General features: G+C 37.4%; 1 protein-coding gene across 7 annotated transcripts in view; it reads left to right on the top strand.

Moving 5' to 3' along the window:
- Nucleotides 1–221: 221 nt before the first annotated feature.
- Nucleotides 222–17,260, top strand: part of LOC131071660 (pre-mRNA-processing protein 40A) — a 149,052-nt gene continuing 132,013 nt past the window's right edge. The window contains exons 1-5 of one of the 7 annotated variants that reach the window (XR_009112556.2): nucleotides 222–444; nucleotides 11,310–11,401; nucleotides 11,523–11,591; nucleotides 11,707–12,207; nucleotides 12,360–12,569. Coding sequence is in view for 6 of the 7 variants with exons in the window: in XM_058007593.2 (XP_057863576.2) it covers nucleotides 390–444; nucleotides 11,310–11,401; nucleotides 11,523–11,591; nucleotides 11,707–12,207; nucleotides 12,360–12,569 (927 nt within the window). In the remaining variant the exon portion in view is untranslated. Of the gene's footprint in view, nucleotides 445–482; nucleotides 903–11,309; nucleotides 11,402–11,522; nucleotides 11,592–11,706; nucleotides 12,208–12,359; nucleotides 12,570–13,379; nucleotides 13,483–17,260 lie in introns of those variants that run through there. The other 6 variants (XM_058007593.2, XM_058007590.2, XM_058007589.2 and 3 more) reach the window with 6 other exon arrangements.

The following is a 17,260-nucleotide window of genomic DNA, read 5'->3' as shown; positions in this document are numbered from 1 at the left end:
TTATTCTATAAAATACACTCTCAAAACATAATTTCGACTACTCATCCAAACAATGTGTTTCTTTAGATAAAAGACTAGCAAGTTAGAAGTAACCCAAAACGGAGATAAAAATGAAAGGTATGCTATTTTCACCATAACACCCCACCGTAGTCTATATATTAAAAAATAAAAATAGTAAAACAAAGTTTTGATTCTAATTATTTTCTCCATAGTAAATCTACAAATTGCAAGTCAAGATTTTAGCAAAATTGAAGCAAAAGTTTTTGTATTAAAAGCGGACGATTCGCATATCACTGGTTGATTCATCCATTAATCGCGATCACAAGAAGGCAGCTGTTGCGGTATCGAGGGTTTTACTCCGCAATTGCTGAAAATTTGAAGGTTTAGAGATGGCGGGCGTCCCTTCTCCACATCAGCCGATTGGTCATGTTCCTTGGATCAGAGGTCTCTTGCCAATGACAAGTCTTTTTTTCAGTTTTAGTCCATGATTTTTTCTACAGTAGAAAGAACCCTAGCTTTACCTTCACAGAAAACCGTCCAAAGATTTTAGTTTGTATCTTTGCGAAATCTTCTGCAATCGTGAATCACCAGTCGTGGCTTCGAATATCAAGATTACGTCTCTTAATTGTTTGCGCTGGCTACTGTATCTGCCGTTTTTTCAAAACCCTGAATTGTGGGGGTCGCAGGCCTCAGGACCGTTAGATTGTAGAATCTTCGTGAGTACATTTCGCATCGATGGTCCTACCGGCATGCGAAAATTCCTTTAAGAAAGAATATTCTCTGCCCAATACGTCAGCGGGAAAAATTGCTAAACATAACAATACCGAACGTTTCTGACCGAATTCTGATATCTGAACGAAGTAAAGGGAGGATCTACTGTCCTGAATAAAGCTCAATGATCAGTTACTTTTTTGTGGAGCCTTAGATGCAATCTTTCTAAGGGTTTAAGGATTTTGGCTTTTGTGCTGAAGTAAACACTATAAAATGCAGATTCTGTTCAATTGATTAAATTTAAGAACAACTTTTATACATGATATAAAGCTATCAGAATTTTTTTACAGGACGGACATGAGTGAAATCGTTGCGCAAACTTAGCAGATAGTTTATTTGTTTACCGTGGGTGCAGGGTTCTTCATAATAATTTTTTTCTAATTTTATTCTTTTGAAATGATGGGGCGATCTTTGATGTAATTCGAGGTAAGTATAGACGACATTCTTAAAATTTGTAACCATGAGTTGCCGTTAAGTATGGCTCGTGCTTGTTACTCCACACGTTTATCACACTATAAATTCAGCACATGTTGAATATGATTCAGTGTATGCTGAGTAGAATAATGGACTCTAGGCTCCTTATCATAATGGAGGATTTGAACGCGAGTCACTCTCTTACAACTGGTCTATTACCATTACAACCTAATCCTGGGTTGAAGAGCTTTATTTATGTAGTTTTTACGGCAGTTCAATCCATACTTGCCAGGTTTTGAACCCGAATTCTCTATGCCCGAAGTGTTTATTACATACTTCAAAATGGAAGAAATGCGTCTGTAACTACGTGGTGCCCACTTTAGTTGCCTTGCCATATGTTCCACCCTTAATTATGTTTTCCACTGCCATAAGTTTGTGAAATTACCCCTAACTCTAGTTACCGTAGTTATATGTTCAATAAGTTCTCTCTCTAACTCTCATTTCCCCATGTACTTTAAAGTCTGTGGGAACAGATCGTTCACTAGGGTTTTATTTTGTGGGCTGCGAATTTAGTATTTCTTGGATTGTCGCTGGATTTTTATTTTGCAAGCTGATTTAATGTTGCGCTCAATAAGTCTGCAGACATATGCCTTGCCCTTGGCATTTTGACCGGCAACACATTCTCTGTGCCTGGCATTTTTTATGTTTTTCAAAAAAAAAGTGTATGATAATAACATTGATAAGTGTTTGGAATTGCAACCTGAACAATTTATATTTATGCGGATGTTCTTCTGCGGTGTAGCTGTCACTAACATATGGTATATGCATGAGATGAATGGTTCAAGATGTTTTAAGTTGGAGTTTCATCCCTTTCTAGGATTCTTGAACTGTTCATCTTATCCACGTTAGGTGCATTTATGACATTTATGTTTTCTAGGTGAAAATTCTTACAGGGAATTGTTGAATTTGGTTTATCAAATTCTATATCCTTTCCGTGTATTGTGTCTATAATTATAAGCCGGTCAGGTCCTCAACATTAGCTTCACAAGGAGATTTTATTCTCCTGTCTGTTAATAGTTTACTTAATTTTATCCATAAATATTTTTACCACTGCCTTGCATTGCCAATGTTGTGAGGAGGATTTCAAAACATTTGAGTATTCAGCCAGTTTTGGGCCACTCAGCCGGTTGGTAGGGTTTGTTTAATTCTGTTCTTTCTATTAGCCTTCAGAAACCCTTAAGCAAGATGATGTTAGCTAGTTTTTGATGTCATGGAACTGGATGAAGCAACGCTAGACTTATGTTTAAGAGTTATCCTAAGTTGAATCAACATTTACACTTATAATTGTATTATTTATCTTGCATTAGTCATAAAGGAAGGTAATCGGAATAATAGGTCAAACTTCTTATCTTTTGTCTTGCACCGTGTATCTAGTCCCAGCCTATGTTTGCAAACCTGATTAGTTTGGCTTTCTTTATTAAGTTTATAAGGAAAACATAGAAATATTCAATATGATTTAATCCTTATCCTTCCTCTTTGCTTGATTCTATCGAAGGTGGTAAGTAGTTAATGCAATTTTTTGAGTTGAATTTTATCGAAATACTTGAGTTGGGTGTAGTTGTGTTAAGATGGCCCATGTCTCTAGTTTCCAAACGCTTTGAGGCAGATTTTGTTTGTGTAGGGTATGGTCCTTATTAATCTCCATGAACTTGTAATTATATTTTCTTTCAGTTACTTTTTAAACAAACTTTAAGCTTTGTTTAAATTAACAAATTTTGGAGATAAAAGCTAAAAAGTGTTAAAAAGGAGGGAAGAAAAATATGTAGCCATTTGAGAAGTTTGAGGTTAAGCAGTGACTGCAATAGTTTAGCCCTCCCTCTTTACCTACAGCTGAAGTTTCAAATCCTAAGTATAGCTGCTCCATCTTTTTAGGACAAGATTACAAATTATGGGATGTGCTAATTAAAAAATTATGTAGGACCACCTGCACCTGAATAAACAACAGTCAGCAGCTGCATGGGACCATGCTAAGTTGACTTATCTTTTTTTTTTTTCATAAAGTGAATTTATAGGAGATGAAAACTGGTATTATTAGCGCCAGTAATGGAATGGGATTCACTAGGGTTTGCATGGGCATGGAAGGAATAGTAGTTGAAGTTGAAATTATACTAGTCTATGTGAGTGTTTGACTGAGTGAGTCAATGAGTCTGCATTGTATGACAACTGATAGGAAAAACTCAATAAAAGTGGGTAACTGCAGTGAGGAACATACAAAATTTGTCAAGTAATTGCTAGTCATTCTCAATTTCGAGGTTGATAGTGCGTGCCTGTTAGAAGGTAAATCTTGGAGAATTGCCTACCCGACAGGCCCTTGGAGAATAAATCTTAGTGGCAGAAGAACAATTTTAAGAAGATGCTGATGAGGTACTCATAGCATCCAAGGCCAAAGAATCCTTTGTGCTGGTGAATTTGGCAGTTTGCTTATAGCTTGAAATCACGTGGATAAGTTAGTATTGAGTAGTAAGTGGTAGGTACTCTTAGGAGATGTAACTTGGAGAATTGCCTGGCTGACACACTCTTGGGGAATACTTTTTAGTGGCAGCAGAATATTCTATGGAAGATGCAGATGAAGGGCTCATATTATCTGAGGCTGATGAATCCATTGCACTGTTGAAGTTGGTAATTTTTCTCTAGCTTCAAACCTTATGGCAAGTTGCGAATGAGTAGATCACACCCTCATTTTCCTGGACACTGTTTGATGGGCTGTCAGTTAGTCAGGATCACAAGACAATGTTTTGTGGATCTACAACTATCAGATTATGAAACATAAGGAAGTTGATTGTTTGCTTGAACACATGGGTTTTAAGGATTTGTTGCTTTTCCACTGCTACCTCCGATTCTGACAGTTTAAGTGAAAATTGTGGAGTCAATAACAATTTGTGTTATTACTTCCATCGTTTGGAGTTACTTTCAGCACCAGCATTTATTGCCCATTGCCATTCCAGAGTAGTCGACATACAGTGTGACCTAATTCTATTGGTAGTTTGCTAACATTTGTAACCCCATGTAACATAGGTATGTGCTTTTGTCATTCAATTCCCACTCTTAAATTATTGACTTCCTTGCATTCTTTAATGGTAAAAACATCGAGTGGGGTCAAAGCAATTTTTAACTTTTTTTTAGATAATAAAATCTAAGTTGTCTTTATTATTAGACTGAGAACTACAATGATCTTTTCTTTTTATTACAGCCTCTCAGTTTTGTCATTGCGTGGTACCATTATAAGTGCGTCTTAGACATTTACAGTAACTGTAAGAATTTGAACTACTCGCTATAAAGGTTGTAACAGTTCACGTTGCCTTGTCATGAAAACAAGCATACAAGAAACTAGCAATGTGCAAGTTGTAAACAGTGACAAATGTTGTATGCATCACTATCAAACCTTGTGTTAGTTCATTTATGGGTAAAGTATGGTTAATACGACCAAATTTCTCGTATTACAAATGAGCCTATCAATCTTATCTTGTAAATTTCATGTCCCAAAGGCATGTTGATTTTAGTAATCAGACTGAAAGAAAATATAAATGCAACACATAACACAATGCTATCCTGGGAAAACCTCCCTCTTGGAGGTGAAAAACCCAGCAAGAAATCTGAGATCCGATTAGGTTAAATATAACATCAAATTACAATATAGCTCCTCTAGGGCATACAAGTAACTTATCTGATTCACAACTCAGATCAGACTTGATCAACTTGCTCAGAATGCAGATTTCAGACCATATGACGATATTCGCATGCCCTAGGACGAATGTCTTCAGGTCTGGAGCAGATTCAGCAACCTTGAATCAGGTTCAACACCCTTGATGCAGGTTCGACACCCTAGGAGCCGGCAGGCCTGTGAATAAGTTCGCCCAGTTAGAAGATGATTCACTGAATAGTTCGCTGTCTTAGATGATTAATTCGCTGTTTAGGAAGTTCGCACAGCAGAGGTAGGAGTATTCACTTGGTTGATTGCCTTTGTGATCCTCAAATGATCACATTTGAGGATCACAAAGGCAAACCTTGGTCGGCCTTATTCATTTTGGCACCAAGTCACAAGAATTTGAATACTTTATCTACAAGTTACATCGAATAGGTCTTGACCTATTTACAATTTATAAGTTATATATTAATCATTTGCCCTATTTAGGGCCTGCCCTTAATCGGATATTACAACTGAGATTTCTAAATGTTAAGGCCGACAGGCCACTTGACATTTTGTGCACTAGGTCGGCCCTAGAAGGCATCTAACCTAGCTACATAACAACACTCCCTCTTAGCTAGGGGGGATTCCTTCTGAATGACCAAGTCACATAGTGACTACCACCATGGCTACTCCCATGGATGAAAGACATAAGTGCTTATTGTCATCTCAACATGACGTTCACCACTCCCAGAAGGTGAACAAGCACATCATGGAATTTCTTTTATGACATCCACCATACCTACTCACAGAGGGCGGATCCACCATGCCTACTCGCAGAGGGTGGAAGAGGGCTTTCACCTCAAACTTCTCCCAGAGAAGAGTGCATCTCCACCATGCCTACTTGCAGATGGTGGATCCACCATACCTACTCGCAGAGGGTGGATCCACCATACCTACTCGCAAAGGGTGGAACGAGGGCTTTCACCTCAAACTTCTCCCAGAGAAGAATGCATTAACCAAAAATGTGTCTTCCTCTAAAGCTGAAAGAAACTGGCTCCCTCTGAGCTTGACAAGCTCCCTCTGAAGCTAAAGATGTCAAGCTCCCTCTAACATTTCCTCCTTTTAGAAAAGGAAGTCTTCATTTGACCTTTGCTCCTCCTGAGATGTCCCTATGTCAACTTTTGCAGAAGAAACAAGAGGAGTAGACCTGAATTTGCAATTCCGAGCAAAATGACCATACTTGTCACACTTAAAGCACTGGATGTGAGATAAGTCCTTCTTCCTTTTTGATTTAGGGGCAGGATTTGAATCTCTGTCTCTATCCCACTTCCTTCCTTTTCCTTTAACCTTATGCGAAGCAAGGACTTGATTTTCTACATCATAATGATCACGCTCAATTCCTCTTGCTATCAACTGTGGCTCTTCTTGTATGCAATCTGCTCTCAAACGGTCAAACTTGGGAAGTTCTGATCTTGCACTAATTCCTTGAATGTAAGACTCCCAAGATGTCGGAAGACCATTGAGAGCAAGCATGATCAAGTCACTGTCATCAACAACCTTTCCAATGGATGAGAGCTGATCTCTCAAATCAGAAATCCTCATGAAGTATGCTATGACGGATTCACCTTTCATCATCTTGATATGATGAAGCTGTTGCTTCAAAGCTAGGGCACAGTTGGTGTTGTTGATTTCGTACATCTCTTTCAATGTCTTGAACATTTCGCTGGCAGTCTTCAGCTTGGAGATGATAGGTACAATATGATCCTTCACGGAGTCAACCAGCATTCTCTGAGCTTGCAAATCTTTCTTCCTCCATGAAGTCTTTTCCTCTTCTGCCTCAGGTTCAATGGATGATCTCTCCACAAAGTCTGCAACTTCCATTCAATGCAAGCATGATTCAGAATCTCCATGACGTGAAGTTGGATGCACCATCCAATCTATCTTCAACCCTGAGACAATTTAACATTTCGAATGAAGTGATAAGAGCAAATAGGAAGAGGAGGAACAACTACAATCAATTTGATTACCCCTAATTCGAACCAAGCTTTGATACCATGTTGATTTTAGTAATCAGACTGAAAGAAAATAACAAAGAAAATATAAATGCAACACATAACACAATGCTATCCTGGGAAAACCTCCCTCTTGGAGGTGAAAAACCCAGCAAGAAACCTTGAATCAGGTTCAGCACCCTTGATGCAGGTTCGACACCCTAGGAACAGGCTCAGTAGACTTAAGAGCGGATTCGGCAGGCCTGTGAATAAGTTCGCCCAGTTAGAAGATGATTCACTGAATAGTTCGCTGTCTTAGATGATTAATTCGCTGTTTAGGAAGTTCGCACAGCAGAGGTAGGAGTATTCGCTTGGTTGATTGCCTTTGTGATCCTTAAATGATCTTACTTATATGAGTTCAAGCCCACAACAAACCTTGGTCGGTCTTATTCATTTTGGCCCCAAGTCACAAGAATTTGAATACTTTATCTACGAGTTACATCGAATAGGTCTTGACCTATTTACAATTTACAAGTTATATATTAATCATTCGCCCTATTTAGGGCCTGCCCTTAATCGGATATTACAACTGAGATTTCTAAATGTTAAGGCCGACAGGCCACTTGACATTTTGTGCACTAGGTCGGCCCTAGAAGGGATCCGACCCAGCTACATAACAACAAGGCACACTTTGTAACCTCTTGCTACTCAATGGAATTGATTATGCATGTATATCTCCCTATTAAATGCCAATTAATTGATATCAGATGATTAATATTCTTTATGGGTAAAGTATGCTTAATACAAACAAATTTTTTACATAACAAACGAGCCTAACTATCTTATCTGGCAGATTCTCATGTCCCAAATACACACTTTCTCAACCACTTGCTTCTCTATGGAATTCTTTATGCACGTATATTCTCCTACTAAATGCCAAATAATTAATATAAGTACATGAATAATGCTATGACCTCAAAATATATGGCAGATGATATGCCATAACATCTCCGCACACCTATGTGAATATTTTTCTAACTTGTCATGGATACTGTCAAACTTCTACTACTATTTCATTTATTGGATAATGGATGTTTAATATATAAAGAATTATCATAGGGCAAATGATCCTACCAATCTTCTCTTGTAGATTCCCATGTCCCAAATGCATGGTTTCTCAACTACATGCAATCATTTAGAATTCTTTATGCATGCTTACTATCCTTCTAAATGCCTAATGATTAATATAAGCACATATCTGATACCATCAGCACAAAATATTTGGCATATGGTATACCAAAATATCTAGATGCAACTTTGTCAATATTTTCCTAACATATCATGGATATTGGTACCATTTATTCTGAGCTGTTGACCTTGATACACAATGCTGCTGTTTTCTATGAGCATTGTTATGGCATGATGATGCGATCTAGAGTGTGGATTTGGATTGTGTTTACTAATCCTAGTATTGCTTTGACATCGTTCTTTGGTGTACATTTTTGTGTTGTCACCAAAGACATTGGTAGCATTATTCTTTTGTGATTGCCAACTTCTTAGGTCCACCCTTTGTCAATGTTATGATTAATTAGATTCCTCTTGCACAACCATGGAATCATTCCACAAATTAGGCAGGCATTCAAAGCTTTTTTAGTGCTGGTTCTTAACAAGCATCTTTTTTCCATTATTTGCCAAGGTCTTTGCTTCCTTTTTATTCTTGATCAGTGCATCTTCTTTGTGAGTACTTTCTTCTGGTTTGGTCACTGTGGGGGAGTCATGGGCTTTACAGCAAGCACCTCCAAACATTTCAAGAATATCACCTGTCATCTATCTCATTGCAGGATAGTCACTTGTTCCAAGTTATCGGCTTGCAACCCATATGTTGACCTTTCCTTTTTCATATTCATGCTTGAACTGTTTCTACTCAATGCTTTAATCACATAAATAAGGCCACCCTAATCTTATATTGTAGACTTCGATGGCTACAATGTTGCTTTCACGTTTATCTGTATGGTTCCTTGTGAGAAACAAGCAAAATTGCCATTGTTGTGTCACTGCCTTGTTCACACACTCAACTTTAAGCCAATATGGAGCATGGTTTGTTGTTATTGCTACTTGCTGTCTTTTAACAATATCTGCAATTGAACAATCATTGTTTGCTTCATGGAGATCCCCAAACAAAATTTCATCGTGTGGTGTTGTTGCCAATTACTGTCCTTCAACAATAGTGGCAGTCTTTCTTTGACTACAACAATAAAGGATCATTGTTTCCAAGCTCTGTTTTACACATGCAGATTGTTCAACAAGATTTCATGCATCTCTTGGCTTTCTATTTTGCAAATTTCTAGTGTTAACTGCAAGTGTGCATTAATTGGGGAGGGCGGGGGGGGTGCAGATGTATTGAATGCAGGTTCTGTTTGGACATAAAATGCCTATGCCATTTTTTTCCTGAAAACTTTTGCAAATATTCTTTATTTGAATTTTCATATCATGTGTAATGGTTGTAGCACTCACCCGTCCTCTTGAAAGGAGAGTTGTGAGTACAGGATCTGTCTTATTGTGCTACATTCTGGGTTGGTGCCTTTTAAGGGATCTTTCCTTTGATTATCCTTGACTATTAATGGATTCCTTTGAGATTTTAGATTTCTAACAGTCATAGTTTTTTGCAATCCTCTAATGTCATTCAAAATTAGTAGTTTTAGTCATCTTGTACTTTTATTGGCCAGCACAATGGTCAAACTGCATGCAGTATTCCACCGAATATCCTTATTTCTAGCACAAGAATTACTGGATCATCACTTGTTTCTCTGCTGTCCAGGTGGATAAAAAGTCTTTTGATTTACTTGATTTAGCTCTTTTCAGTCCCATGCTTGGTTTTGGCTTTGCTGCTGTTGGCACTTGTGGAAGTTGAATTATTTTAACATCTTTCAGTTTTAATAACCATCAAGGATATGTAATAGTTTGCTTTTTCTGTTGTGGATCTCGGTTCTATTTGTGCGATCATCTTGTTCACTTTATTGCATTTTTGTTGCTGCCTTCAACTGTTACCTTTGCCATGTCCTGCCTTCTGGTATGAACAGTGTTTGCATGTCATCAGGGTAGCATTGTCTTTGTACTGTAGAGTGGTTATGTGGGCTGTTACCAAAGGCTCCGGTATTAACTTCTGTCACAATTTTTAGCTTCTTAGGAGAGACCTTTTTTAGTGATGGAGGCTTAATAGCATCAAATGATGGCACCATGGAATCATGCCCCGCTTCAGAGAGGAATTCTCCATCTATCTTGCCATTGAGCTAACATCAAATTGGATGGGGCAAATCCTTTAGCTAGGTATGCAAAAGTGAGACTATTGGGCTTTTACCATTCACATGCTGGGTTAATTACTAACTCGTCAAAATTTCCTAGTGTTGAAAAGTTTTGAATCCTTTAATGAAATTGGCTTTGTTTTCTTTATTGTGGACTTGGGTAGTTCTGTCCTAGTCATCATGTAATAGCTGGCTTGGAGTATACATGAATTTGATTGTGGGTGGGATGTGGATGCTATGAATTTGATTGTGCTCTGTGTGAGATGTCGTTGCCAAATATCATTTGGTTACCATACAGAATTCTTGATGATTGTTCATTCTACAATTATAAAATAGCTGCTTACTGGATGAGTTCGTCCTGTGTAGTCTGTGTTACTTTATTAGCTAGAGGCAAATTCGTGTGCCACTTTGTTAATGGATTTATCATTTGGCAAGGTTGGGTAGAATGATTTAGAATAAAGTGATTGTCGTAATTCAATGACCAATTTCACTTTTTCTTTGCCTTATTTAACATGCTCGACTTATCTCTTTTGCTGATATTTTTTATTATTGGTGCTATTTGTGATAATTTGCTATATGTTGGTATATTGTCTTTGTTTTCACTTTTGAGGTCAAGTTGCTATCTTCCATGTAAGGGTTGTCATATACATGAATGACTAATTTGGGAGGGGTTGTTTCACTGTTCTGAGTTCTCTATGTAAGCATCTATCTAGATTCATGTGACAAATTGTGAGATCCTGTCGGAATCCTTACTTTTGTTTGGGGATGGTCCAATTTTAGTTCACATATTTGCTGTTCCAGCCATGCTGTGTACTGCGTTTTTTGCACGACAACTATCTTGAGTGATTTCTAGGTACTTCTTGTTAGTTTTATATATCAAGGTAAATTTTTTTATTGATTCTTAGATAGAGTTCCTCTTACATTCTTAAGTATATTTGTTTTTGTAGGGTCATACAGATGTTAAATAGTCAATTGTTGTAATTCCATTTTTTGACAGGTCTCATTTGATATTAGTGTGGTGTAGTGCAATTTAATACATTACCTCATGAGTTAAGTGTTCATGCTATCTTTTACAGTTGATTGCAGATGGCTTTCTTCCAGACCTTGAAGATTAATTGGTTTACATGTCATAATTCTTTCCAGGTCCAAATATGCCAGCAGCTACAGTTGTGTCTGGTCAGCCTCTTGCTCCGCAGGCTCACTTGGGAGACAACTCTTCTGCTTCAGGGCCACTGGTAGTCAGCGTTTTGAACTTTTAGCCATCTAAATAACTTCTTGATACTGTATTAGTATGTAACATAAATCAATTAGCACTTAAGTATTCTATCATTTCATGCATATCTTATGAATGTGCAGCTACCTCGTCCTCCTGGCTTGGCTTCTTCTGATCAAGCTCAAAGTTTTGGGGCTCAACAAAGTCTACAGGTTTGATTTGGATAGCTCTTTTGTATTCATTTGCTTTGCTTGCAGCTGCATTTGTATGCAATTTTAAGAAAGCTCTCATTTTGATTTCCTATGATCTAACTTTGGCCTATTACAGTTTCAACCTGCCGTTCCACCACAACCAGGACAGAAATTTATCTCTTCAACAAGCATGCAGTTTCGCCCACCAATATTTTCCATGGGACAAGGCATGCCACAGACAAGCATGGGGGCTCCTTCACAAGTTCATCAACAGCCTGTGCAGTACTCTCCACAAATTCAGCAATTTCCTCTTCGTCCAGGGCAGCTGCCACAACCTCCGCCTTCTTCACATGTGGGATCTGCACAGTTTCCACAGCAGCCTACACTCACACCTTTCTCACAGGCATCTACTGCATCCTATCTTCAGCAGACTCCACCAACATCTTCATCACAGGTGCTTTCTGTATCATATTCCCAACAGCCCCAACCAACACAACCGTCACAAGTGGTTTCTGCATCTCATATTCAGCAACCAAGGCCCATGATTAATGGGAACGTCCCTCCTCCCCAACCTCTCAACATGCCTGCTCCGCCGGGTTTATGGGGTTTGAGAATGCCACCCTCTTCATCCTTTACGGTATGGTTCAGCATTAGTTTGTTCAAAATATTGTAGTAGTTGACATGTGAATTTTTGGGAAGTTTTTGCCATTTTTTTGTTTCAAGGTGGTAGATAGGATATAATTAATAAAAATAATTTACCAATTCACAATTTTCTTTTTAATCTTCCAGTTCACAACCTCTTTACCTCGTACCCAGTCACAGAACATGCCTAGTATAACTCCAGCTTCAAATCAAGCTTCTACTGAATCTCAACAGGTGCCGGCACTATCTGTGTCTCAACCTTCTTCACATGCGAGTCAAAATAATGCTTCTGCTCTAACTAAGGGAGTTGATAAGGACGAACAAGCTGAGGTTGGTGCTGTTGTTACTGCTCTGGTTGTAAGTTTCTTCAATTTATATGTCATTGTACTTGTTTCATGGCATAATTCAGTTAATTGTCATCATATGAATTACAAAAATCCTCAATAAGATGCTGTTTATATAGATTATTATCCATGAGCAAAGTCTCTAGCTGCAGTGAATTTGTTTGATGAGATTTGTGTGCCTGATATCAACCTTTTACAGGACAGGGGGTAGATTAAAATTCTGGGCATTGCAAAAACTTTCAATCACTCTTTACTGTGAAATGGAATATGTATTTATTTTTAGGAGAGGGGCAATGTTTGGAGCTTATATAGGATTTCTTGTCTTTGATTCTACGGACAAAGTTGTTGCCATATTAATACCAGATGCATTTTAATGCCTCCTATATCTTGAGTGCCAATAGCAAGCCTAGCTGCAGACATAGACAGTGTTTATGAGTATTAGTTGACTTTTAGATTGAGTAGGTGACTTCGCAAGGAAATTATATGCTATTATTTTGATCTCGTCTTTGCCCATGAGAGTCTTATATTACATTTTAGCTATTGTCCACCAGATATTTTCTTTCTTAAGTATTTGATTGTTCTTACCAGACAATATATATTTAACGGGGAGATGCTATGGGGACTCTGTCCAAAAGCATTGCCATTTACTATTGGTGGCATAGATTGAAAATTCAAGATCAATGTAGATATGCTTTTTTGCCTGTCTTAGTATTTGATTCAACTTTATACAGATGAATGAATTTGCTACACCTTAGGGATTACTTAGGTATATATTCATTTCTCATGCATGAACTCTTGATAGCCTTTTTCTATTTATGTGCAGTTCAATTCCTCTTCCCTAAATTCAGAGGGATTTCTGATGTAGTCAGGCTCATTTCCATCTTGAGTGACAGTAAATGGCTGGAGGCAAACATTATAAAAAAGAGGTTATTACATTTTGCAATTCTAGAGATGAGTATTTAGGCTTACTGTTTCTAATATATACTTCTGTTGGAATTGGCTTCTTGTGCTTGTATCTGATGGTATAATTACTGAGCCCCTTTTCTCCAAGGCTTTGAAAGTCAGCCATAGATGTTCAAGTACACTGTTTTTTTGTTTCATTTTAAATCATTACTTTTAGGAAGTCCTATTCAAGTTTATGGTTTGATATTGATTATCAACTTTGTGGATGGAGCATGTTGTTGACAAAAATAGGAAGGATCTCAGAACTAGAAGGTTGTGTGCTTTCTTTTTGTTAATATGCTACAAATAGGCAATTGTTTGAGTATTTGTTTGACCTTAGTTTGCTGCCTATTTATATTGAAAATTACTTTTTTTAGTGGAATCCTTGTACAAATATTCAATGCAGACTTAGTTTAGCCTGCTAGTATTCCTAATGGCAGACTTCTTCTTTGTTTAGGTTTCAGGCAAATATATGAATTGCCTGTATGTTGATGTCTCCTTGTTGTGTTTGGTTCTCTGTCTCTAATAGAATGTTCAGCATTTCAAAAAGTGGGAGAGGTTATCAAGATGACATTTATTAATTCTTTTTTTCATTCTGCAGGGCTTTACTTCTTGCTGTCCTTTATTTGTAGCTTTCACACTACTTTGACCACTTCTTTTAGTGAGTCTGGTTGCATTATTAGTACCCTAAGGTATTTGTTTCACATCCGATGTAGTGTTAGTGTGCCTAGAGTTTAGCTTTGCATTATTCAATATAAGTGTGAATTGTGCATATCGGGTCTGCAGAAGGACACTTTTAACCTTTTTCTATTGAGTCTATTATGAGATCAAGCTTATCATTGCTAGTCTGTATTTTATGGAAGTATTTTTTGTTTTATTGCTTATGATAATTTTGTGTGAGAATCTTTTTTTCTAGGAAAATCTCACCCATTCAGGTGTGATATAAAGGATTTATAAAATTTAGTGTATCATGCTCTACTCAAAAGTTGATCTGGCATTGTCCAATGATGCATTACTTGTAATTCTTCTTTTCTTTTCTTTTCTATAGAAGGAACCCTCGGAAAGTAACCATTTGCTTGAAAACAAGAATGAGAGCTTTTGCCTGTTGCTCATAACCTTATTTATATTCCTTTTTTTTCCAGAGATGATGTGTTGAGTTTGGACTACAAAACGTCACAGTTAGAGCAACAAACAGGGAGTTACCTGCACCCTAGATAATTAAGGGAACTCACGATTACTATTCCAGAAACATCTTGGTCCATGAACATTCTTATCTAATTGATTTTCCTGTTTATTACATTATCCAATGGATCTATAGCAATTTTATTTTGTCATAAATGCTCGTGTTGTCACTATTTATTCTCTATTTTAGCTTAGCAAATAATAACATTGGTTGCATAAATGACTTTAGTCCTGTGTCTTTTCACGTTTACTTTTAGAGAGTTTCATTAGTATCAATTTAACTAGGCAGTCCCTGGAAGCAGCTTTCATTATGCATTCTTATGTGATATATGTTTTAGCATAGCATCATCTTTACTATTCGTACTAAGTTTTTAGCTGTTTAAAATCATTAATTTTGTTCCTTCCTCCATTTCCTTAATTCTAACTGTTTATAGTTGGACTTTTTATAAATAAGAATACATCAGAGGAAAATATCAGAGAACAGCCTATTCTACTTCAGCTGTTTGAGAGGCTTGTTTCAGAGGAAAATGCTCAAGTTGTCATCTAACTGTAACCTCATTGCAATATTTTGCTCCTTCTAAGGTTCCAATATATTAGAGATAGCTGATGTAAAACTGTTGCCAGAGAGGTTCTCCCTATGACATTGAAAAACTCGTGTAATTCATGTTCTCATCTATAATAGGAAACACATTTTTTAATTTTTTTAAAATGGATTCAATATCAGAAAGAAAGTAGGAAAATGATAAAATATGTTAATGTCCACTGGATGACCAAAATCATAGTTTGAGGACTTGGCGAGTTTTGGCAAAGAATCGTGGGACTCGGGAGTCCTATGGTTCTTGAAGTCAACTTGCCATGGTCTCATGAGCCGAGTCTTGGAGAGTCTTGGCCAAAACTTGCTGAGTCCTGGCATGAGACTAGTGCAACTGCTAGACTCAGACTCATGAGTCCTGATGTGAGACTCTCGCATCTGGCTGGGAAGTCCAGCAGCTTTAAAAATTTGGTTTTTAATTTTTTTTTTCACTTATTTTTGCACTTTCGTGTCCAAAAAAGGTATGCCGAAACTCAAACTTATCCATTTCTTCATATTTTGGCTCAAACTTCCCATTGTCAGTCATCCAAATTTTTTTTTTCCGGGGGCATAGCCCCCAAAACACCACTTCCAGCCCTTGGGGAAACAAAAGTTCGTTTCCCCGCACCCCTTCTATCATTGGGGTTTTCTCATATCCAACACCTTGTGCAGCTTATCATTGCTGCCCCTCAAATCCATTAGGGTCTCCACTCCTAAACCCCCACTAGTTATTGAGTATGAATTATGAAATTTCAAATATTAAGTGTTTTATGAAATTTCAAATATTAAGTGTATAAAGATCATATGATGTGTGATTTTTGATTATGACAAATTTATAGGCAAATTAGGCTTTTATGTTCTGTAAATGCATTAATTTCTTTTTTTTTTGTTGTAAAACTTTGGTTTTTTTTTTCGCCGAGTCCTAGCTGGTTTTGCTGCCAAGTCTGCGCCGAGTCCAAGTCTTATTTTGGGCTGCCGAGTCCGAGTCCTATTTTGGGTTGCTGAGTCCGAGTTCTAAAACTATGACCAAAATAGATCAAAGGGGCTGAAATGTACAGCAGGTACAATAGTAAAGGTCTCAACACAAAACAAAAATGAAAAAGCAAAAAAGTCAGAAAAGTATAGATTCATGGGGGTTAACCTAAAAAACGAATCGCATAGTAGTACAAATATAATTAGGTGAGTGGGGAAAGACCCTACACAAAGCAGAAGAAACAGATGAAGATCACACTGAAGGCGAGAAAAAACCCCTCAGGTATCAGTGTTCAGGGATTTGTTGGAGGAGCCAACAATATTATCATCAATCATTGTATGAGTACAATGCAGAAACTGAAAATGATTGTGTGCTAATTCCAGTGCTAATAGGTCAGACAATCCTAGGAGACAGTCAAGTATGAAGCAAGCACAAGTAGGGTTGATGACTTGATTGCATATACATGAGATGCAGTAAGTTCACATCAAGTTACAAGCCAAGAAGGGCTCGGCAAGCCCAACTGAACCAACAGATTTGGCTGAGTGTCCAAATAAGCATAAACAATTTAAAAAACCATTAAAATCAATTTTTGTACATCCTATATAATATTAAATTGCGGAAGTTTTGCAAGTCATTTTGCTAAATTTGAGTTTCGGGGTTCAAAATTGGGTTGTTGAGGCTGAGACTCATTACTAGGGCTCTTTGTTAGTTTTGTTCTCATCATTATATCATTAATGTTTATGACTTCATTACAACATCCTCTTTGTATAATGAAATTTCTGAATTTGTGATTATCTACAAACCTACTCCTCTCCGGGCTGTCCTGGAACTAAATAAGGTGGTTATACCTACCTGTCAATGCAAGTATCAGGAACTCATTAATATGCCATTCTAGTCAACTTTCTTTTTCAATTGGTCAGTGTGCATTTCAAGTATATAAAAGGTAATGATGGACTGTACTGTTTAGTTCAGGGAAGCTTATTGTGATATTAGCAAGTCTTTAAGGCGTTGATGAGTCCATTTAGTGCTCTTTTGT

Source organism: Cryptomeria japonica, chromosome 9 (genome assembly GCF_030272615.1).
Source record: "Cryptomeria japonica chromosome 9, Sugi_1.0, whole genome shotgun sequence".
Taxonomy (NCBI): Eukaryota; Viridiplantae; Streptophyta; class Pinopsida; order Cupressales; family Cupressaceae; genus Cryptomeria; species Cryptomeria japonica.
The sequence above is the reverse complement of the archived record's forward strand: the minus strand, read 5'-3'. Positions and strand labels throughout refer to the sequence as shown.